This window comes from Primulina tabacum, chromosome 10, assembly GCF_025594145.1.
Source record: "Primulina tabacum isolate GXHZ01 chromosome 10, ASM2559414v2, whole genome shotgun sequence".
NCBI lineage: Eukaryota > Viridiplantae > Streptophyta > Magnoliopsida > Lamiales > Gesneriaceae > Primulina > Primulina tabacum.
In genome coordinates this window covers 4,046,869-4,070,775 of record NC_134559.1, presented here as the reverse complement: position 1 = coordinate 4,070,775, position 23,907 = coordinate 4,046,869, and the positions used below count along the sequence as shown (strand labels likewise).

Below are 23,907 nucleotides of genomic sequence, written 5' to 3'. Positions count from 1 at the left end.
ATGAATGATCCAAATAAGATATCAGTCTCACAAAATACGACTCGTAAGACCGTCTCACACAAGTTTTTGCCGTTTTTTTAAACTACAACTTACTTATCCAAACTCGCTATTTATTTTGATGTTTTGATATTTTACAAGCAAATGAAATACGTAATCATCTTTTAATGTTGAATTATTCAAAAGGTGGAGTAAACTATACCCCTAATATTAGTTAGTCTTGGGAGTATATATTGAAATTGAAAGATCACGTCATATGTGGAGGAATTCTATTGCTTGGTGTGGAAATAAATTTCAATACCTAAATTGGTTGGATATTAATCATACATAATCTAAAGCATATTTTAGTTTACTCTTAATATTGTAATTCAATATCTCTGCCTAATATTGTAATTCAATATCTCTATATAATTTGAACGTCGAAAGATTTTCATCGAAAACAATGTATATATTTTATTACGTTATTTATATGTTGCTTTTACTAATAAACTTGCCATGATAACGAAAAAAAGAACTGAAATGCTCATTTGTTTAAGCAAAAATTTGTGTGAGACGGTCTTACAGATCGTATTTTGTGTGACGGATCTCTTATTTGGGTCATCCATGAAAAAAAATTACTTTTTATGCTAAGAGTATTACTTTTTATTGTGAATATCGATAGGGTTGACCCGTCTCATAGATAAAGATTCGTGAGACCGTCCAACAGGAGAACTATTTTTTGTTTAATTAGTATAAGAAATTACAAATGGTATTGGAGTTTTTTCGAAAACCCTGTTTATAAACTTGAATGAACATGGTAAACAGTTCCGGCAATGAGGAGGTAGCCAGCTGCTGCCTAGGGCCTCCCCCATTGGGTGCAAACAAGCATCTCGAGAATTTTTTGTGAAAAGAAATTGATAAAAGATTATATCGACATATCAATTAACAACAACTAGATGATAAAATCAAAATCTTGTATGATCGATATGACCTGGTGTAAAGAGAATGTGCCCACGAGATCTAGTTGCAGTAAAAATCAAAGTAGCATACTGCAAAGAAGATAATTTTGAAACGTAATTTCGAAAATGAAGATCAATTGTGGTACAGAAGATTTATGGAAGAAGATGAAGATAGTTTTTAAACGCAGAAAGTAGTCTCAAGTGTTGGACTTTAGTCTGCTCATATCTTGACTACTTTTGAAACTACACATGCCAATTCAAGAACATTGGTTGAGTCGTCTTGGTGCGGATCGTTAGAGTCGTTAAGGTAGATGTAATCAGTTATTTGCCAGATTTGAAGTTTATTGTCCTCATCTACGATGGCAACAAGCCAATCTTCATGCTAGTTCCATGAGAAACAGGTAACTTCCCTCGTATGACCACTGAGAATGAATAGCAGCTCTGGTGGCCTATCCAAAGCCAATTTTAGTGAATCTTTTCCACCAGTCATATAGAGAATAGAGAGTCGTTGCAAGTTAAATTGGTTAGATATTATATGAAAGGAAAGAGAGGATGGAAGGGACGGCAGTTTAACCAACTGGTGAGTTAATATTCAAGAAATTACCTGCCCAGATCCCAGATCATCAATCTCCTATCAAAAACTAGAAGAAGCAAATACTGTCTCATTCTTAGGATTCCATCCGACCTGAGAAACTGCATCCATGTTGAGCAGTTCATGCAGGTTTAATTTAATAAGAATATCAATTCTTCACAAATTCCATATGCAGCCAGCCAATTGCAAACGTAATCCTTCAGTAAAAAGAGCAAGATTTATTACTCGTGGCAATCGAAGGTATGAAGGGCAGTATCGATCTTGCGCTTATCAAAAAGTTTAACCGTCTTGTCACTAGACCCCGTAACTACGACCCACTCATTGAAAGGGTTAAAGTCTAAACAATTTACCTACAAACATTTACATAGAGAAAATTTAAACAATTGTCCGAAACGAATACAGTTTATTCTTAGTCTCTACTAGAAGTTCGAAAGGAATCAACTTGAAGTTCTCTTATGTCATAGAATTCAACTAGAAGTTCTTATGAGGAAGCAACAAGTGGGACAAGTATTCTTTACTCTGAAAGATTGAACTTCAAAGATAATTAGGACATACATTTATTTCTCCATATAAAGTGCGTCAAAATCACGAGACCGGACCTTGCTTTGATGAGCAACCACAGAATGCAAAGGCTGGCTGATTGATGGAACACGGATATCCCATACACGAAGAAACTTATCATTCCCAACAGAACCAAACAAGTCTTCATGCTTTGGGTGCCAAGCTACATCTCTAACAGAATGTCCACGAATCTGCTCGTGGCACATGAGAACTCGTGGTAATTATGCATTTCAGGTAAAAATACTGAACATGGCCAGACTAAAAAATACTGCATGGGTCCCAAGAATTACAGTCTGAACCAAACAATCTTTTCCTGGTTGCTCATTCCTGTCCGGTAGCCACTCCACAGTCAGAGACGGCCATTCGAGCTTGCGTGCGATAACGATATTGTAAAGAAGCGGTGTGTTCTTCTTCCAAATCTTGTAGCGCCTTCGATAATCTCCAGTTTTTTGTTTTTCTCCTCATCTCTTCCTCGTCTCTCCATTCTTTTGTTGCATCAAGATTGCGTTTTTTTTCCAGAATCAATGGAACTGAACAGAGACTTGAAAACTGATTCCTCCTCTTCTTGTGTAGATTATTTTTCTTTCTGAATTCCGAGTGGCTATGTGGGGTGAGTTGACAGATAATTGGAGGGAAGTGACGACTAATTTTTCAAACGATCTCTTTTAAAAAAATAAAAATAAATAAAAAATTGTGGGCTTCGGATAAATTTTTCTTTTTAAATAAATATTTTATAGAAAATCATCCAAAACAAACACTTCCACCCAAAAACTTTTATTTCACACGTGCTCTAAATCAAATTGGTACATAAATTGGAACTAAGATGTGACCGATATTGTAGCCCAATGATCTCACTCCTACCGGATTGGCCGGTTCCCTGAGTTCGATTCCCCCTCTCCGCGTCTTTTAAATGATGTTCTTTTGTCTTAAAACGATTTTCCAATATACATCATGCATACATATTAAAAAAACCTTGAAATATTACTATCACTGCAATTTTTTATAATAGTAATGATACAAACAAGTTGATCATTCAAATATTCAAATATATTTGGTACGTATAGACGTGGATTGCAACATAAATAGTAATATTAACCTAATAATATGTAGTTTATTCAATCCAAAAACTTCCTATATATTGTCGTGTTTTTTTAAATTTTATGCATTTAGTTACTTATGTTAAATAAATATCGATGTAGATTGCAATATACATATTTCTTCCGTCTTGAAAAAATTTCGTAACGTTTACATTTGATGAACAACATAATTATGTTTATGTCTAGAACTCAATATTGTCTGTATTCGAATCAACCGAAATTTTTTCCATTAATCGAAACTAATATGAAAATATGGTCTTAGATAGGGGAAATTAATAATAATTAATCATGAAATGGGAAAATAGGGTTCCAAATAAATAAGGGAGACCAAGACCAAGGTTAACTATAAAAAAGGATTGATTTTCTTGGCAGGACAATACCACACATCAGTCCTCTTCAATACAAACGCATCATATTCGCCCAAAATCTCAATTCCTAATCCTTTTCCTCTGAAACACACGAAATCCCTTCTCAATCCCATTTCCCATTAGTAGTGCCGCTGTTAAATCAGTAAATTTACTGCTCCCGCCTCTTCTCTCGCAGAAATTTGGCCAAGTATAGTCTTGAGACTCATACAACACAACTCAAGGCGGCGAGTACGAGGAACTAGGGCTACTTTTCCTCGTTTCGAGGGTACAAATTTGTTCTCTTGATATCATCCGGCAAATGGGGTTGAGTTTATTTTTAATCGTTAATATATATACGGATTGTGTTCCGACTTCTTGGTGAGTTTTCTGTGCTGCCAGACTGTTCATACCCTATCATTTTTCTGGGTTCCTCAATTTTTTTCTGTTAATTGGGTGGGTTTTTAGGGTATAGGGTTTGATCATCTGTGAAGGATTTATGGATATGTATCGTTATTGAAGAATTGCAGCTTTGGGGCTGTTTACGCGTGAAGTTGGTCAAATTTCTGTGGATTTTCATTGAATTTGCTCGCACCTAAGGTTTTGTTTAGTTGTTTTCTTGCCCGTGTACAATGAGGGGTTTGTGTTGATAGGTGAGGAAAATTTTAATTTGCAGATATATCGGGTGAGCACGGTGCTTTTGCACTTTACAGGGTAATAGAAGTATAAAAACCCCTGTAAACCTGTATACGACAACGTAGATTATTTGATCGGAACACTGGTTTGTTCACATAGTGTCTAGGCAGTTCTCGTGTAGGCAAGTGGGATTTATGAATTGAGGATTGTGGATTAGCATATAAGGTTGGCTAATTTTGGAGCAGATGTTTTGGGCGAGGCCTGGAGATTATGTATCATTGGCACGTGGCAGTATAAACGGTCATTAATTCTAAGAAGACAAATCGATATTGTTATAATTTTTTCTTTATGTATGATAATGTTCGGCACTAGTTATGGAAAGAAGTGAGCCTGCATTAGTACCAGAATGGTTGAAAAATACTGGAAATCTGACCAGTGGAAACACTACAGCACATTCAGGTAATTTTGTTATTAAAATTAAGCTTCTGTTCTAGATTTTATTCAGATATATATTTTTATTAAACTTCTGATCTAACTAATGATATTTTGTTGTCTTAAGGCGATCTCACTGCTATAAAGTTTGCGAGAAATAAATCATTTGTTAATGGTAGTGGTCATGATTTGGGACGATCATCTAATTCTTCATATTTCCACCGGAGTTCGAACAGCAACAGCTCTGGTCAGCCGAGGTCTTATAATAGTTTTGGTAGAAACCAACGTGACAAGGACTGGGAGAAGGATACATATGATTCTCGTGGCAAAGAAAAATCCTCTCTGGGTGACCGCCAATACCAGGATTTTTCAGCCTTGTCAATTAAATTGGAAAGGGATGGGTTTAGGCATTCCCAGTCATTGAGTTCTGGGAAACATGGAGACATGTGGCACAAGAAAGTACCAAATGATGTGAGCAATGCTCGTGGGAATAGTAATAATGGTGTGCTTACTAAGAGTGATCCTTTTGGCACTGAGAAAAAAGCTACTTTTGAGAGAGATTTTCCTTCTCTAATATCGGAGGAAAGATCAGTGCCACCTGAGGTCGGAAGAGTCCCATCTCCTGGAGTAAGTACGGCTATTCAGAGCTTACCCATTTCTTCTGCAACCATACGTGGTGATAAATGGACATCTGCTTTAGCAGAGGTTCCTATGTTAGTTGGAAGTAATGGAACCATCCTGCCATCAATGCAACAAGCTTCTGCAAGTCCGGTATCTGGATCTTCGGGCTCATGTACCAGCCTCAACATGGCGGAAGCTGTGGCTCAGGGTCCCCACCGTTCTCAGAGTACTTCCCAGGTTGGTTTTTTTTTTTCTGTATTACGAGTGACAATGTATAACTTGTGTCCATGCTCAATGTTCCTTCTGTTGTAGATATCTGTTGGAACTCAGAGACTTGAAGAACTGGCAATTAAACAATCTAGGCAACTAATTCCCGTGACACCTTCAATGCCCAAAATTGCGGTAAGAGTTAAATCGTCCTTCTAAATTTATTAAAAACGACCTTTTGTCTTGTTATTTTCCAAAATATACTTTTAATTTTCATGTTTCTTTGCCAGTAGACACCATACTCTATAAGAGCATATAGCATTTGTCAGATGGATATTTTAGAAACAACATCCTCTATAAGTAGACAAAACAAGCTACAGAAGTGGATATAGTGTAGGAATCAGAGAGAGGATGGGTATCCTGGCTATTGTATGATGTGTGAGGCATTCTTCCTGTATTCATTTGCTGTTAATTTATGTGCACCAAATTTTTTATTTTCACATTCTGAAACATCTCAATTTCATTTCAATAATCAGATGTTCGGAACACAGCTTGCAATATATCTTTGTTTTTTTCTGGACATAATTTTAGTTTTCTCTTCCTCAATTATTTATTCCCACACTGTATCTGCGTAGCTAGTGTAGCATTTATGGCACAGTTGATAAGGGGCCAACCTCTGTTCCATTATCAGAAACATAATTTTTGAAAAATTGGTTGATACGCGAGATTGATTTAAAAATATGCATGCCCGGCCCTTCCACCTATTTATTCGTTCCACCCTTGGTAACTCTTTCCCAGCCACAAAAAAATTTCGCATGTAATTGAAGCCGAAGAGGGAATTCTTATCAAGGTTGGTGATTACTTGTTCTTTGGAATGATGATGGCATTGTATGAAAAGGGAAATAAAGCATATGTTAGAATTTTTTTTACCAAAAGTTGAGGACAAATGTTAAGGATTGAACAACAACGAAGAGCGCAGAGAGAAATTGTCAAAGAGACAACTCGTCGGACAATAGAAACACAGTTCAATTCCTCAAGCAAATGAAATTTGTCTGTTTTCTATCCAGCTGACAAATTCATCAGCCCCCACATGTGATCCTGAGTCAGTAAATACAAGGACAGGTTTTAACCGTTATTGGGTCTAGCATTTAAGATGTTTTAGTTACCATATTTATAGGATATGGTATCAATTTCTCTCTTCTTCTTCAAGTGAATATGCCAGAGCTAGAGGGGCTTTATGTAGATGATTTAGATAAATGTGTTCGCTCTTTAAAACCTCATATTGTACTAGAGATCAGTTTGGAAGTGGGGACACCAAGTTTTCTAATTTTGTACTTGAGAGCTTATTGTATTCAGCAAACAACAACTGAGTCCATCAATTGTTAGTAGAGAATTCCCAAATAATGCAAGTTTTGTTTTCTAGTGGGTGTTTATTTTTGGAGCTTGTTAGTGCATTTGAATAACTTTCTAGAAGTTTGTCATCACTCATTTGGAGATTGCATCACGAATATTTGTGAATTATTCCGAGCTTTGATCTAGGTTTCGGCGTCAGAGAGACACAAAAACAAGGTCGGCCAACAGCAGTATCCTGTTTCATCTTCACTTCCTTCTAGTAACTCTCCACGAACTGGGCCTGTGAAGGATGATATTTCAAAGGCGCCTAATGTGGGAAAACTCCATGTTCTGAAACCAGTGAGAGAAAGGAATGGTGTCACTCCTATTGTGAAGGAAAACACAAGCCCGACCAGCGGCCTCAAAGCAGCAAGTTCTACAGTATTTGCTGCTTTGTCAGGTTCTGCATCTGCGGTGACTAGGATCCCACCAAACAATCCAGTCGCTCCTAGTACTGATCGTAAGCCTGTGCTGATTGTGCTGGAGAAGCTACCCACCTCGCAAGCTCGAAGCCGAAAAGATTTTTTCAATCTTATGAAAATGAAATCTATGACTTCCTCCACTTTTGTTGCTGATTCTCCGACAACAAACTCCTCATCTGTCTTGGATATTTGCACTGCTGTCTCGCCTTCATCTTCAGATAAGCTCGCTCCGACAGAGGTTATAACTGCTCCTCCCAGTACTCCTCTGGCTGGTGATACCCCATTAAACTTAAACCTTGGCAACGACAACCATTTGTCTCGGGAGATGGATGAATTAACTTGCAACGGTGATGCTTGTGACGACCATGATCCTTTAGTGCCGGAGGAAGAGGCTGCTTTTCTACGCTCTTTGGGGTGGGAGGAAAATTCTGATGAGGGCGGTCTTACTGAAGAGGAAATCAATTCTTTCTACAAGGATTTAACTAAGGTACTCGATCCTCGAATACGAGTGATAGTTTTTACGAATCATTTTAGAGTATTTTGTCAATTTTTTGAATTTTCACTGAAAATAATCGTTCCATGTCTTGTTATGCAGTACATCAATTCAAAACCATCCCTGAATCATTTACGGGTACAGCCAAAATTCCTATCCCCATTTGCCTCACAAGTTGGTGGCTTTAGTGGAATTTCTTCGGAACCCGAAGCTTGAATCTTTGATTCATTCTGGAAACCACCCGACTTTCTCGACCATGGAGAAAACTTGTTTTTCGACTTGCGGTTGCTCTGGTCGTAACTTACTGCTGTTAGTTGATTAAACATCAGAAGTCTTTTTTGGCGTCTCACTGAGTAGGAATAACCAATGGTCCAGTTTCAAGTCGATGGCTTTTGATGACTGTTGCTTTTCTTTGAGGTTAAGCAGAGATAGACTAATAGGTTTTTTGTGAAGTGGGTTGAAAACTTTGCTTCTGTGCAAGGTTCATCTGGTTTCTCAACATTTCATGGGTTTTTTTTACTAGGGATCTTTCAAACGAACAGTTTATGGCTCTGTTCTTTGAACAATTAATCAAAGATAGGGGGAAAAAAGAAGAAATTGCTCTATTTATCTTGGTTTTAGTGGGTTTTTTTTTCCCAATTTCTCCGTGTGATCATCAATCTTCTATGAATCCTAAGCTTAAGGTCTCCATGTTCCATCCACGCATTTTAAATGGTATTTTAATTTTCGTAACGAGGTGCAGTACTAATGAACTTCGCTTATGTTACACAATAATTTAAGAATGCATTTAGATTGAGATACCTCAAATTAATTGTTTCAGAATCATGTAGATTTCAAACTTTTCCCCACCATTTTATTTTTTTTAATCTAGCATTCTTGCAGTAGACTGGGTATTACAAAAAATTGACATTTTAATTATTTCTGCGATTATTACTCTTTTGAATATTTTAAAATTTTGATATTTTAATTATTTTTGTGCATATTTATTGTGGTTGTTATCAGATAGGATAATTATTGTAATAAGCATATTTTATGTATGTAAAATATTATATATAATAAAATTAAATTTAGTTATTAAGTTTTTTTTTTAAAAAAAATCTTATTACCATAAATCATGTTATTTATGTAAATTATAATAATGTGTGATAGATTAGTCTCAAAAATGTAGATGTTGATGGGAGAATTTGATCAAACGTTCACCAATTGCGCGTGTCTGTCTCACATCCTAATTTCAGCATTTCCACCGCGCGTGATCGGAGACAAAAAGCTGGGGGACACGTGGTCCAATGGTGTTGAGCAAACAGATCGTATCTCAGCCTGACTCTCCCATCCACCAGTTCTATACTAGACACGTGTCAAAATCTCCACGATTCAAATATATATATATATTTAGCACCACTAAACAACAAATAAAAATTTTACCATGGAAAGAAAAAGGCGGCCTCTTTGCCCCTAGAACCTCCCATGTCTCTCTGCCCGAAGAATCGGATTCAGTGTACTGGCTGGGTGAAGCGAATTCTACACTGTTCGTGGTGAGTTTCTGGAGATCTTTTGTTGCAGAGAATCTGTCAGCTGTAGCTGCGAGCTTTTTCATGTTTCTTTTAATGGGTTTCTTTATTGTTCTGAGCTTTGGATCGTGGGATTCAAGTTGCGAGTAATTTTTTGTTTGATTGCTGAGAGATTGAAATAAAAGTTAAATGTAAGAAAACTGGGGGATTTTTTTTCCTCTCCTGTGTCGAGATGGATTTTTTGATTTAGTTTCCCTTTTTTAATTTTTTAATGATTTATTAATATATAATATCTCTTGTTACCGCCTAACGCTAAATATTGTTAAACATCGTGTTGATTGAGCTACCCCTTAGTTTTTTCTCATTTCCTTTGTGGAAAAGATTCTTATTACAGAGAGTTTTGCAACTGAGTGTGACAATCGAGGGGTGCAATTAGTGTATCCGAGTTCAGCTGTTTTCTTCTTTATGAATTTGTGTTTATCAGAAAATAGACATTTGTGTCTGTTTGTTTTATTTTTAATTGGATTATATGAAGGCAGCCAAAAAGATGGGTTTAGTGATTAGCCTCTACTTTCTTCTGATTTAACTGTTTCTTTGATGTAATTGAAAAACATCAGTCATGGAGGCATTTGAGTTATAAAGATGAAGAGAACAGCGCACAGTTTTAGGGTGCATTAATGGATTGAATGAATGTCGGACTTGTGCATGTATGAGGTATTTTTCTTTTCCCCTGGTCAGGCTATCTCGTATACTCCAGTTTTTGGATTGTCGGTTATGTATTGTGTATGTTATGGGAGGCACAAGTTGGGAGGTGAATACATGATTATTGATTGGACTGAAGTTTTAGTTTATGTGAAATATGGTATGCTTTTCAACAAGGTGTCCCCACTAAAACTTGAGCTTAAACATATTTTAGTTGAAGATATAACCTGTTTCTACAAGTTATAATTGATGTGAAATATAGCATGCTGTTTCAACAAGTTTTAGTTGAATATATAACCTTTGATGATATTTACTGCAGCTCTGATCTTGTAGTACCCTATCCTGGTTTTAGTAGGGTGACGATCCTTCCATTCCAGGTGAGGCTGAAAAAGAACTGGCTGTGACAATTTTTCACAGTAATAATTGAGATTGCTCTGCTGCTAGATATGCTGGTCAGGGAAAGCAACTAAGGTATTTTCAACTTTGAGTAAAACGAGAAACATGAAGGTAGAACAAGGTTCATGGTCCTCCTCACCAAATGGTGCATTCCCATCTTCATCTGACAGTAGCTCGGTAAAAGAAGTATCGAGTTTCCCTTCTGAAAATACCAGGGAATCTGGGTTCAAAGCTCATAATAAAGACCCCAAAGGTGGAGAGAACTGTGAGAAGAAAGATATCATTTTCAGTGATGAGAGCAATGCTGCTGATACCTACTCTTTTAGTGATGATCTTGGTGACATAACTCAAACAAGCAACGATATAGATTTCTTTGAGAACTCCAAGGAAAAAGATCCCGGTGATTTTTTATATGATGGTTGGCCTGAAATAGGAAGCTTTGCCGATGTTGACAGGATGTGTAGGTATGCTCGGAGTTATCTGTTATTTTAGAATTTATGAAGAGTCATTGTCATTTTATGTATCATATTTAACCATGACTTCCTGGTTTTGCAGGAGTTCTGATTCAATGTTTGGTCTTGGGGCCAATAAGGAAGACGAGTTGAATTGGTTGTGTGCAGAAGGAACAGAAGACATTCCAAATTCAGACTTTGGGTTTCCATTGCCTGAGTCATATGCAGGGAAAAATCTTTTGCAAAATGATGACCCCATGGAGACTTACTATGTTGATGATCCTTCCATGACTTGTGGACCTATTTTGGTGAAAGACAGTTCTCGGCCCTTGGACAAGTATGATTTTTCTTTGGCAAAAAGACCTGCTATGACTGAAAGCAAATATGAGCTCATCCCTGAAGAAGAGGTCGGTAGATGTACATGATCCGTGTTTCTTTTCTTCTCAGTTATGTTTTACTTTTAAAGTTTTGCATCTCTATTCATGTCTGCTTAAATGTTAAGCATGAAATTGCACTCAAGGATAGAATTTGTAGGGAAAAATATCAGATTGTTTGTCTTTATGGTATACACAACAGTTGATAATTATCACTTTTGTTGTGATTATTTCCCTATTTATGGTTATGTTTGTTTCTGAACCAGATTGAAATAGATAACAGACAAGAGTTCAAACGTAGCCTGGCTCGATATAGTCTTCATATTCTGTTTACACTTTCTGGAGTTGACTTATTATATGTTGCTATCAGAGTTTTTCAGGCAGTATGACTACATATAATTTACATTTTAAATGCTTCGCAGACGGATGAGAACAGAAAGCAATCAAAGAACCAGAACCAGTCTGATGGAAACAGAAAAAGGCATTGCTATGGAAATGTCAATTCCAATTGTCTTGGTAAGATGACAAATATATACATGTAGCTTCCTCATGGGCCTATTTCTTTGTCAGTTTTTCCATCTGTGCACAATCAACAATAATTTCAAGCTCTGGATCCAGATTTCAGTAATTGTTTACAGAATGTTATTTCCTTTGTAGATTCAGATAACAACTGCTTTCCAGATCAAACTATCGTGAATCCAACGCCATCTTCGACGAAATTCCAGAGTAAGGGTTTGTTAAAATCTCCACCTGGAGAATCATCCCATGCTTCCAGTCAATTGCAATCCCTGGAGGGTTTTCACCATTCATACCTGGTCTCTGCTATTGAAGGGAATGAAAACATAGAAAATCTACAATATCATCTAGGAAGTCAACAATCCCTGAACAGAAATCTTGGAAATACAGGTGTGACATTGCAGCCCGCCACATGTACTTCTGACTCTGTAGGAAAATTACACTTTTCTGGAAGTGAATTTGAGAGTCACCGTGGTATTGATGGCATCAACTCAGTAATTTCAGCAGAGTTAGGCTTCTCAAATGTGCTTGAAAGCTCAACGAAAAATTCATGTTTGGATGCAATTTCACTTGAAGCAGCTAGTTTTCTCCAGCTTCAGCTTGTAATGGAACAGGTAACAGTAACACTCCCCTTGCAAGACAATTCTTATGTTCTCTGATATTGTTTTACTACTTTTCTTTATCAAATAACATATATTAATCTGTAGAGTTGTTCGCTAAGATATATTATTTATTTTAGCTGTGACAGAGTTGACTCTACGATAGAACCAATCAGCTATTCACAATTCACTACATCAAACATCTTTAGTTTGTTGGATTACTGATTTTATGCTAAATTTTCATTTTCGTGAAGTATGCCATTGATCTCATAAACTAAAATAGACAGTATGTGCTTTTAGGTTAGTGTCCAGTTGATCCAATTTTATAAGAAACTCAAACATGAATAAAAAAAATGGGCTTCCTCATGAACACGCTAATGAAGCTCACAAATATGTTGATGAGTTCACGGCACACGAGTAGTGAGATTAGTTCATTAATAATCTATAAGCTCAGGAGTATTTCTCATGTGTAAAAACTCAAAAGGTTGTTCATTATCTAGAAAAGAGTTCTTCTATTTTGATGAGTAAAGTTTATCAATCATTTATCCATTGTTGAATTGATAATGTTGTCCGTTTAACTAAACTTAAAATCAACTAGCATTCTCAAATTATCAAATCCATTTACTACTTTACAAGCAGCTTGTTAACTCAAATTTAAGAACTCAACAAAGCATAAGCAAGTGTCCTAAATAAATGAGCCACTTGATGTAAAATAATTTATTCAAAACATCTTCAAAATTTCCATGGAAATTCTCATTTTTATTAAAAGAAGTACAAAAAATTACAAAGATATGTATAGGTAATAGGATGAAAATTGGGTGATACGTATCATGCATTCCAAGCTTGGATTTTTGGAAGGTGATACAAAGTTTGGGTATATCTCGCTCCAATATCTCCTAATGCGCATCTTTAGATTGGATTATATCCCCCAAAATGTCAACTTTGGAAAAATGGCTGATTTTCAAAGAAGTGAGCTCGCATGGAATGATAAATCCTTTTGTAACCTGGGAGTAGTAAGTTTTTACTCTTTTTTGTTTAGATTATACCCAACAAATATGCTTTTGGTAGATTTTGGATCAAGTTTTGCTGCACTTTTGGAGAGAAATAAAATTTACCATAGTGGTCAAATTAGTAAATTTTTGTCTGGTAATTAATTTTTTATGCTATGTAAGTAATTAAAAAATTTAAATATATTGTATTATCTTATGAAACACTACTATAATTGGTTATTTTTTGATTTTTTTATAGGGATGAAAATTTGAAATTAAAGTAATAATTTTCTTGGTGACTGTGAAAATGAGTTTTTAGTTAGAAAATGCACATGAGATAGTTGTGTCTTTTTCATTTTAATGATGGGAAAATGTTGGAATGATAAATCCTTTTGTAACCCGGGAGTAGTAAGTTTTTACTCTTTTTTGTTTAGATTATACCCAACAAAATATGCTTTTGGTCGATTTTGGATCAAGTTTTGCTGCACTTTTGGAGAGAAATAAAATTTACCATAGTGGTCAAATTAGTAAATTTTTGTCTGGTAATTAATTTTTTATGCTGTAAGTAATTAAAAAAATTAAAATATATTGTATTATCTTATGAAACACTACTATAATTGGTTATTTTTTGACTTTTTTTATAGGGATGAAAATTTGAGATTGAAGTAATAATTTTCTTGGTGACTGTGAAAATGAGTTTTTAGTAAGAAAATGCACATGAGATAGTTGTGTCTTTTTCATTTTAATGATGTGAAAATGTTTTCTAAAAATAAAATTAAACATTGACATAATTCTCGTATAATTCTTTATCATCAAGGTTACGAATGTATGAGATAGGAGTTAAGTATTACAATCTAACTACAATTAATAACCACATTTTAATAATATTATATTATGATCTGCAACTAGTTGAATAGGCAACATTTTAACTTAAGCATTACAATCTAACTACAATTAATAACCACATTTTAACAATAGTATATTATGATCTGCAACTAGTTGAATAGGCAACAACGGAGAAGTTATCGAACAACTTTACTCATCAAACTGGATAAATATATTTTTTAGGTGTTCTGAAGCTCATGAAATCTGATAAGCCTGACCTGAGATTTGCGTCCCTAGTTTCATTTCATCTTTTATTTGCATGGAGATGAGGTTTGAAGTTCTCCAAGAACTTTGCTGAGCTAAATTGGAGTGGTGATATGTGCATAGGTACTAGAACTTAATGATGGTACTAAAGCTTGAAGGCCCGCTTTGACATCGATGTATCATTAGCTAAATTGATTAAAGCCCGTATGAGTGATAAAATAAATGATAGAGCATTGCGAGCTGTCTGCAAATGAATGAAATCAATTATTATTTTGAGCATCGCATCTTGGAGAAGTGAAAACATCCTCATAAATGTCTAATTATCCATATATCGATTGTATCGAAATATATTTAACATACACCAGTTGCATGGAATGATGGAACTACAAATTTGCATTTGTTTTAAGAAAATTGGTTGTTACATCTGTTATAATGACAGTTGATGGAGTTCAAGGTTTCTTGTACATATAGACACTACTACCATAGTGCTTTGTCCTTACAAATATTGAATTATCTTCAATTCTTGACATCAATCCTGCTTGATAATTTTCAGTTGGATTTGAGAACTAAGCTATGCATAAGGGATAGCTTGTATCGTTTGGCTCGGAGTGCTGAGCGGAGGCATAGCCATGCAAACCGAGATGATGCTTGTGGAGACAAGAGAGAAGCTAGTGGAGCATTCATGACTGATAGAATCAATAAGTGTGTCACATCTGTCCTTGTGTATAAATCTTTATTTTGTTGCAAAACTTGAGTAAGAGGTAATGCTGTATCAATTTGTCTTTACCATTGTGAACTAATACTGCTCCTTACATTTCAATGGAGTTGGAAAGCAGAAGATGTTTTCATTATATGCTGAATATGTTGTACTAGTCGGCTCCTTTGTCCATCTTCAAATTCTTATACTTTTTTCTAAAAACTTCAACTTCACTTCGAAATGTATTAAATTGATTCCACCCCTGTGAGTAAATTTCAGAGTCTGCCTCTACCCATCTTTCAGTGATACATTTATTTATTCTCTTTCACCTTTCATTTTTAGGCATCCTGGAAGCATGGACATGGAGACTGATACGAATCCCATTGACCGCTCAATTGCACACTTACTCTTTCACAGGCCCTCTCTTCGCCATTCAGATCACCAAGAATGGTAAGTTTTTCATGCTTCATAGCTCTTCTTTTTTTTTTTCATCCAAGCCATCCCAGTGTTATTGATGTCATTATGTCGGCTAACTGTATCACAATCAGGTTCACGGTGCCATCACTACAACAATAATGGTTGATAACCTGGTTTGCGGTGAAGAAAATTATACGGAGATAGATAAAGGAGGCTCTAATCGATGACAAGAAATGTTCGAGAGATTCAGAGTTAAATGTGCCACTTGAAGTGTATAGGGTACACCTAGGTGCTCCAACGAGCTTTGATAAGCCTTTTTACCTTCGTAATCGAACAATTTTTTATGAAGTATTTTTCGTGTTTTCATGGAGAACTTCAAAGTCCAAGTACCTAAGATGTTGTGTGAACCGTTGTACTAAAAATGAAAGTAGTAGGAATAAGTTTCCAGTTTGTTAAACTTATATTGCATTGATACAAGAACTTGCTTCTATGCTTTCACAATGAAAAGATCTTGTTTTTTACTTGCCGATTCACCTTTTGTTCTTGAGGTTGATTCTTCGTCTTTTAATAAAAATTTGTTGGCTTTTGCTTGCCAATTCACCTTCGATCACTGATCTTTTAGGGACAAATTGTCCTTCTAAAAATTATCATTCCTAATTGATCATATATATATATATATATATATCGCTATTAAATCGAAACTTTGGATATATCGAGCGTTGGTTTATCGAAACTTTTTGTACGTATAATTAGCATAACGATTGTATCAAAATTATGTAAATCGATATATATTGTTTTATATCCAACAAAACTTTATATTTTTTAAATTTATTATTTAAAAATATTATATATTTTTATATATTGTCTCGGTGTCTTGATATATTCTGAAATTTTTTAAATTTCATATTGTATTGTATAGAAAATTTCGGTATCGTTATCATATTGTGCCAAAATCTTCAATATACCAAAAATTTCGATAAATTCAAAATTTTTCATACAATATTCTCGATATACCGAAATTTCGGTATTTTTTTAACTCTACTTACATTAATAATTTGTGGGAGAATTTCTTCTTTTGAAATTTTATTTGTTATATTTAGTTCAAAATGTGATCGAGCTGACATTATAACTTTATCCATAGGTTGTATTAAAAAAATCCAAAAATAAAAATGAAACAAAATCTAATTTTTATATTCCTCTCATTGGTTTTAATTCTTAAATTTTAATAAAAATAATAAAAGCAACAATTTTTTTTCTTAAAAAATATATATATATATATAAACAAAAATGGTAAATTAAGTCCGCAGTAACACGGATTACGGAGTCAACCAAAGCTCGATCAATAGTCAAACAAACGTTACCTTCTTCCCTTTCCCCATGCGCCGTCCCACAAACCCCCCCCCGACGATTGACTGACATTCCCACCAGGAAAAAAAGAAGAAATCCCTTCTGAGAATTTCGAATTTTGCAAATGAGAGATTGTTGTTTTTTGGAGGGATTGGCGCATATATATTGATATATATACTGTTCATTCGTATATATGGATAGATTGTACATCAAGTTGCGAAATTTGGATGCGTACCCGAAAATCAATGAGGATTTCTTTAGACGTACCCTCTCCGGTGGTGTTATCACCCTCGCTTCTTCTATCTTCATCCTGATACTTTTCATATCTGAATTCAGTACGTTTCTGAAACTCCCAATTTCCTTTTCTTGTTTCTTCTATTGTTTTAAGTAATGGAGAATGTCTGTAAATAGCATAATTTTATTTAGCGTTGTGGGAATATAAATTTTTGATATAGTATATGGTAATGTTGATTGAGAAGCTCAAAATAATTTACTTTAATACCGGTTGGAGCGTTGGTGAAATAGAGGAATTTGAACTATTGAGGAATTGAAGTGATGAACTTTAATTGGAAGGATTGCAAGTATGAGTATTGAACTGGATCGATATATGAAGTTGGATCAGATGATTTGATTAATATGGTTCAGTTAATTATAATTTGTTGTCGAATTTGCCCATTTTTTAGTCTGGATTGTTTTTGACCAATTGCAGTTCTGTTGAGTATGACTGTGAAGGAAGATCCATCCGGTTCGCTGCATTGACATGATTTAACCATATATCAGCGCACATGAAGGATATATGGATTTTTTGTGCAATTCATTTAATACAACTTATTATTATTATGAACTTTTTAATGAAAGATATGGTCAATCGTAGTGCTTGTTTATTTTGCCTGTTATTGATCCTAACTATGGTTATTTTCCTATCTTAGATCTATTAATTTAATGAAGCATCTTGTTAAGATCAGTTTGCCTATCTGACCGCAGTTTCACACAGTAATATGTTTGGTATTTCATTACAGATGCCATGTAGGAAAGTAGATTGTTTGGAGTAAAAAATTGTTAGTTTTCACAATGTTTTCCAAGTTATTTTTGGATTTTTATTTTCAATTTTTGTGGCAGATGACTATATGGCTATGATTTTATATTTGTATTATACCAAGATCATGACATCATGCTTATGTCCTGGATAATTTGTTTACCTCCCGAGTATTACTTTTAATCTGTTCTCCTAAAAGTTGCATTGTGATTTTCATGTCGAGTCGGACATCATGTTTATCGTCCATTTGTCGCAGGGTTATATCTTCACACAGTCACAAATACAAAGCTTGTGGTAGACACATCTAGAGGAGGGAAATTGCGTATTGATGTAAGAAAACTGTCTCCTGGCACATGTAATGAAGAATTTTGATTCTCACAATTTATGGTATTAACTATATTATATTCATAGCACTCTTCGATTTCATTTTAGTGCTGCGAGGTAGTTAAAGTCACCTACAGATTTATTAGGCTCTAACATTCTTTAGTTGCTCTATTACTGAACTAAAAGTGTTTAAGATGGTTCTTATCATCTCCTCTGCCAGTAACAACTGTCATTAATTTCTGGTCAAGTCTGTGCTGATCATTACCCTTTATTATGTTGTCATGTTTGCCTCTTATTTTGGGTGCAGTTTGATATCACTTTTCCCGCCTTTCCATGTTCATTGTTGAGTCTTGATGCTATGGATATCAGTGGGGAGCGACATCTGGACATAGTATGTATTCGTATGGAGTTCTCAATTCATTTTCATTGTTTTTTAATGTATTTCAGAGTGTCAATTTTAAGGCATTTGATGAAGCATTATCCTCAATCAGCCCTGCTGACCTTGTATAATTCCTCATAATCTCTTTGATTAATTGGTGGCACAATGTGGTTCATTGCAGAGACACGACATCTTTAAGAAAAGACTTGATTCTCATGGCAATGTGATAGAAGTGAGAAAAGATGGAATCGGTGCACCTCAGGTAACATGAGCCTGCCCTCCTACCTTCGTCAAAGCTATCATGTATTTATAGACCTGTGTTTTTGCTCGTGTTTTTGTAATATATGCACACATACACGCGCTCACGCCACCCCCCCCCCCCCCCCCAACACACACACACAATTTTAAAATCCCCACTATGCTCAGGGAGCAGTGGGATTTAGTCAATGACTCATTGCACCTAAATGCAAGTCAAGACTCAAAATGGAACTTTTCAATGTAAGTGTTTCTTCGGGTCATGCAACACCAATCTTGGTGCGTTTTAAAGGCTCAAGAGATTCTTTTAGCATGCCTTAAATTAAATATATGATGGTGAATCCAAGATGAAATGCAAGGAATTAGGATACTTTTTTTTTCTTAGAAAGCAATGAATATTTGTTTATTGTCAATAAATAGGTTGTACTGGGTGATAAGCGATAAAATATGTTCAAAAAATATCGTAGGTTGAATTGGATATACTGTGTTAGTAGCATTTCGAAGTAGAATTTTCTGGAGTGGGTGTTTAAGGGACTGTGGCTTCATGTCATGTTCATTCCAAAGGGTAGGAGATGAATAATTTCACATCCAGCAAATTGGAAAATGCATTTAGTTGGGCTTAGCAGGACTTCATCATATTTCTGTACGCAGTAATCTGTGTCCTTGCATTTTTTTTTGGTCCTATTATTCCCCTCAATTATCACCGTTCTCTAATTACTCTTATGTTCTATTTATTCAGATTGAGAAGCCTTTGCAGAGACATGGCGGCAGGCTTGAGCATAATGAGACATATTGTGGATCGTGCTATGGTGCAGAAATGGTATCTATGTGTATTAGTTTCATTGTATGTTTGCATTATTTACTGATGTAGGGGCTGGAAATGACTTTATGCCAATTGTATATTGCTATTGATAAAACACTATTCTGTCTGGGTTGACCAACCATATAAGTCGCTGTCAGATCCTTCTAGTCAATTACCCTTTTTTTGCCATAATTCAACCTTATAATTCACCTGCTTTTAATCGAGAAAGCAACTGGAAAACATCTACCTTCTGTTGTATTTCTGTACAAAAGTTAAAGTCAAGATAAAGCATACTCTAAGAAAGGTGTCTTGCAAAGTTTGGAAAACAGGGAAGTAGGCTCTCGCGCAGACTTCTGCGAGTTTCTTCATCAAATCCAGCTTATTTTAAAATAAAGTTATGTCTTGCTGGCTCTTTCTCTGCATCACCACCTCTAGCTTGTACTAATTCTCTGCCATCATCACACAGAAAAATTCTCTAAACGACATGATTTCCTTGACCATAATAATTGATTGCATTAGACTATAAATTATCATCATTGATGAATATTTGATGATAATAATCTAAATTTTAGTGAAAGTTGATAGGATCTACACTCAATCAACTCACCATTATTGAAACTGAACTTTTCATACTCACTTCTTGTTGATTTTGGGTTTTCCTCTGTGTGTGTGTGTGTTCGTGTTTATGTTTGTCTCTGTGTGTGTATTTTGCTTGTGATTTATTGGCAACAGCGATCAGATATAGATTTTTTCTTTTAAAAAAAACTTATGATGAATATAACTGGTGTATGCTGTCGTGGGTAAGGTTACTGGTAAAAAAATCTTTGTCTTCAGTCAACCGTAAACACAAAGTGATTTATTGGTAATTCATCTAAAACTTTATTTTGCAGTCAGATGATGAGTGTTGTAATTCATGTGAAGAAGTTCGTGAAGCATATCGAAAGAAAGGATGGGGTATAACAAACACAGATATGATTGACCAGGTTGGGGGAAGAAATTGTGCTATTTACCTTATTTGCATTACAAAAATTGATTTTTAGAATGTGATTTCTTTCACCTTCTAAAACCTCCTGTGTGGATTACAAATGATGTCGGTTATCCTGATGATTTTTTTCATTGGCATCTACTTGTGTATATCACAAATACCCCATCTGCATGTAAGTGCCTTTATTAGTGTCTGAATTATTTCTCAGGATAAATTTAAAGAATGCTGTCATTTTTGAAACCATCTTGAAAATTATAGAAAACACACGATTTCACATGCACTCTCGTCCATTCCTTTGGTTGCGCTCATTTGATGTCCTTTTTCGTGACATGTCGTATTTTTTGCCTATAGTGCAAAAGGGAGGGTTTTGTTCAGAAAGTACAAGAAGAACAGGGTGAAGGATGCAGTATACATGGGTCTCTGGAGGTTAACAAAGTGGCTGGAAAATTTCAGTTTTCCCCTGGGAAAAGCTTTCATATACCAGGCTTTCATCTGTTCGATTTCCTCAATTTACCAACAGAAAATTACAATGTAAGGAACACCTATAAACCAGAGTTCAACCATTGAGCTCAGTGGTTGGTGGCCATGTCATATATATTGAATTGCTTTTATATGTATGTTTCAAATTTAAAGTTTTCTAATCAATTTACTGACTTCGTAGTATTCCATGCAGATGAGCCACAAGATTAACAAGTTGATGTTTGGAGATTCTATACCTGGAATTGTCAATCCACTGGATGGGTAGATCTTTCTACAAACTCACGTGCACACTTTTTAATCTACCATCGAATTGACTTAATGAGGGGAGGATAGATAACCATAACAAAGTCGATAGTTCGTTGTGAACGATATTTTGGAAATCGCTAATACTTCCTTGCGTTGACCATATTATATTTTATATGCTTACTGGTTTGTGCTCTATTCACGTTCTTTTGTATCCCCCACCCCTTTTGGCTGTGTTATTTAACATAAAAGCAAGCGAGCAAAAGTGCACATACCATTACAAACCCACCCCCCAAAAAAAAAAAAGTAAACTACAAAAACCTCCAGAGATACAGATGTTTGCTTGTCACATTTATTAAATTAATTTTTAAATTTACAGGGTTCGGTGGGTGCAAGAAACCCCTAATGGAATGTATCAGTATTTTGTCAAGGTCAGTTCCTAAAAGGCCCTCCCCCTCTCATCCCCTGGCTACCCAACTCACGTTATTAATTAGGTTTACGAAAAAGTTAAAAGAGTGGCATATTGCAATGCCTATGGACCATGGATGGGGCTCAAATACTCTATAATGACTGGATGGTACCTTCAATGTTATTTTTAAGCTCAAGAAAGAATGCTTGGGTTAGTGTGTCCTGAGATACGTTTGGGGGATAAGAACAGACTGGGGGATTGTATTGGAGCTCTAATTTTGTGAATAGGTAGAAGTTGTTTAGAATGTAAGGCTAATTACACATGTTGTCCACCACTGTAGAAGACGTGGAAAATCATGTATATGTTTTGGTGAAATTTGCAGGTGGTTCCAACCATATACACCCGTGTTAGAGGCCATAAAATTCAGTCAAATCAGGTACTGAAACCCTTAAAATATGGAACTCATTCAAATTTTATATCTGTATTTCCAGATTGTAACACGGTGCTTGTATTTGTACAGTTCTCAGTAACTGAGCATTCCAAAAGTTCTGAAGTAGACAACCTCAGATCTCTTCCTGGAGTTTTCTTCTATTATGATCTTTCTCCCATAAAGGTGAGCTTGGTGGCTTCAGGAAGTTAATTAGATATTTAGGCATGATTTATTGAAGGAATCTCTTGTTAAGCCGTTATGACATCTATTATGCCATTTTTCCTCTGGAACTACAGGTCATGCATTGTTATATATTCTTAGGGTCTTTCTTTGTTTTATTTCATCGCTCAGTAAATTAACAAGATGCACAAATAGAGATAGGATATGAATATCCTAATTTGTAGATAATTTTCAGAAAACCAAGGCCCGTTAGGTTATATACGCCTCACTATATATACATATTAATTGCAGGTTACTTTCACAGAGGAGCATACACCATTCTTGCATTTCCTGACGCATATATGTGCCATAGTGGGAGGTATGTATTATTACTTGGTTTTCTTCTCCCACTTTGCTATCATGTTAAATTTCGAAATACTGTATAAATAATTGGTTCGATGGCTTTTGTCCTAAGAGCTACCTCATATTAGATGAACTGTGATCCTGTCTGGTGAATAACACAAATTACACGTACTTTCTTCTCTATTGTCATCAACAAATGGAGATGGAACCCCTTTTCAATTTTGGCCTCGGACGGACATTTGACATATCAAAAACAGGATAGAACCTTGATACATGACTTCTTGAAATATTTTCCATTTACAGCTAAAAGTTCTTGATATCTCATGAACTTGTAGTTAGAGTACCGTGAGTCCACATTTTACCAGCCTTTTATCTATAAAATTTCGCGTCCCTGCTATTGTACGTGCCTCTAGATTCTTGAATTCAATTTTTGAGATTTATGGCAACTATTCTGCAGGTATATTCACGGTTGCTGGAATAGTCGACTCCTTTGTTTATCATGGTCAGAAGGCATTACAAAAGAAACGGGAAATTGGTAAGCTTGGATGAAGGCTAAAAATTACATTTCACGGAGCAAAGACTTTTAGCAGCTCTAAAAGGACGGATATGGCACGCATTGTTGTGAACTAATGGATTACTGAAAACAGTTATCTCCCTGCCGAACAAAAATGGAGGCAGCTCTTCTGAAATATCAAAGTTAACAATGATTTTGATGACCCTGAAATTAATTTGTCTCGATTTTGATATTGAAATTTTTGTTCTTGTTCCTGCAGTTTTGCCATGAAGGCATGCTGTTTATACAACCTTCCTTTATTCATTCCAAACTATTATTACACAAATCACTTCTTGGTGATATATTACTTTGAGAACATATTATTGGAATTAACATTAATCTAAAAAAGCTTTAAAAATTTAACAAAAATCTGGAAGATCTACCAGAAGCATTTGACGCTCATCAAAGCACGTAGGTGCAAGGAAGAGCAGATATAGCATTCTTTCAGTGACATATGCAAGCAAAGTTCCTTCCATTTACTCTTAAGCCAATGTTCGATGTGGTTCGGCCTCTTAATTAACAGGAAGAAGATTTATTTTTCTTGATGGTGCTATAAACCATTTGGTTGTATGTATATATTTTCGATAACATTTGGTTATGTGTATTGAAGTTCCAGACTTGTTCTATATTAAACACAGGACACCTTAGACCGACTTAGAGGTGCAATCTTT

The 23,907-nt window shown here is 35.3% G+C and overlaps 3 protein-coding genes and 1 pseudogene across 8 annotated transcripts; 3 read left to right on the top strand and 1 right to left on the bottom strand.

The window, feature by feature from the left end:
* Window positions 1-1,155: 1,155 nt before the first annotated feature.
* On the bottom strand, window positions 1,156-2,294 carry LOC142506031 (histone-binding protein MSI1-like; annotated as a pseudogene).
* A 1,254-nt stretch (window positions 2,295-3,548) lies between these two features.
* On the top strand, window positions 3,549-8,307 carry LOC142505109 (uncharacterized). Its single transcript, XM_075617935.1, has 5 exons — window positions 3,549-4,624; window positions 4,725-5,455; window positions 5,531-5,620; window positions 6,965-7,726; window positions 7,835-8,307. The coding sequence occupies exons 1-5, from the start codon at window positions 4,540-4,542 to the stop codon at window positions 7,946-7,948; spliced, it is 1,782 nt and encodes a 593-aa protein (XP_075474050.1). The 5' UTR covers window positions 3,549-4,539; the 3' UTR covers window positions 7,949-8,307.
* Window positions 8,308-9,111: 804 nt separating this feature from the next.
* LOC142505187 (protein LNK1-like) lies at window positions 9,112-15,981 on the top strand. 6 transcript variants are annotated; one of them, XM_075618052.1, is made up of 9 exons: window positions 9,112-9,264; window positions 9,858-9,954; window positions 10,262-10,802; window positions 10,894-11,197; window positions 11,587-11,680; window positions 11,828-12,294; window positions 14,911-15,059; window positions 15,397-15,504; window positions 15,603-15,980. In XM_075618052.1, the coding sequence occupies exons 3-9, from the start codon at window positions 10,444-10,446 to the stop codon at window positions 15,628-15,630; spliced, it is 1,509 nt and encodes a 502-aa protein (XP_075474167.1). In that variant the 5' UTR covers window positions 9,112-9,264; window positions 9,858-9,954; window positions 10,262-10,443; the 3' UTR covers window positions 15,631-15,980. The 6 variants fall into 6 exon arrangements, 5 of the variants coding, with proteins under 5 accessions (XP_075474167.1, XP_075474166.1, XP_075474165.1 ...); XM_075618051.1 differs by having other exon boundaries at window positions 10,320-10,802; window positions 11,822-12,294; window positions 15,603-15,979; XM_075618050.1 differs by having other exon boundaries at window positions 10,298-10,802; window positions 11,822-12,294; window positions 15,603-15,979.
* An 812-nt stretch (window positions 15,982-16,793) lies between these two features.
* On the top strand, window positions 16,794-23,450 carry LOC142505316 (uncharacterized). The gene is made up of 13 exons (XM_075618254.1): window positions 16,794-17,153; window positions 18,111-18,184; window positions 18,486-18,569; window positions 18,739-18,819; window positions 19,552-19,632; window positions 20,505-20,597; window positions 20,951-21,130; window positions 21,273-21,340; window positions 21,702-21,753; window positions 22,114-22,167; window positions 22,252-22,344; window positions 22,633-22,699; window positions 23,141-23,450. Exons 1-13 carry the CDS (start codon window positions 17,012-17,014, stop codon window positions 23,230-23,232), a joined length of 1,161 nt encoding a protein of 386 aa, XP_075474369.1. The 5' UTR covers window positions 16,794-17,011; the 3' UTR covers window positions 23,233-23,450.
* Window positions 23,451-23,907: the final 457 nt, after the last annotated feature.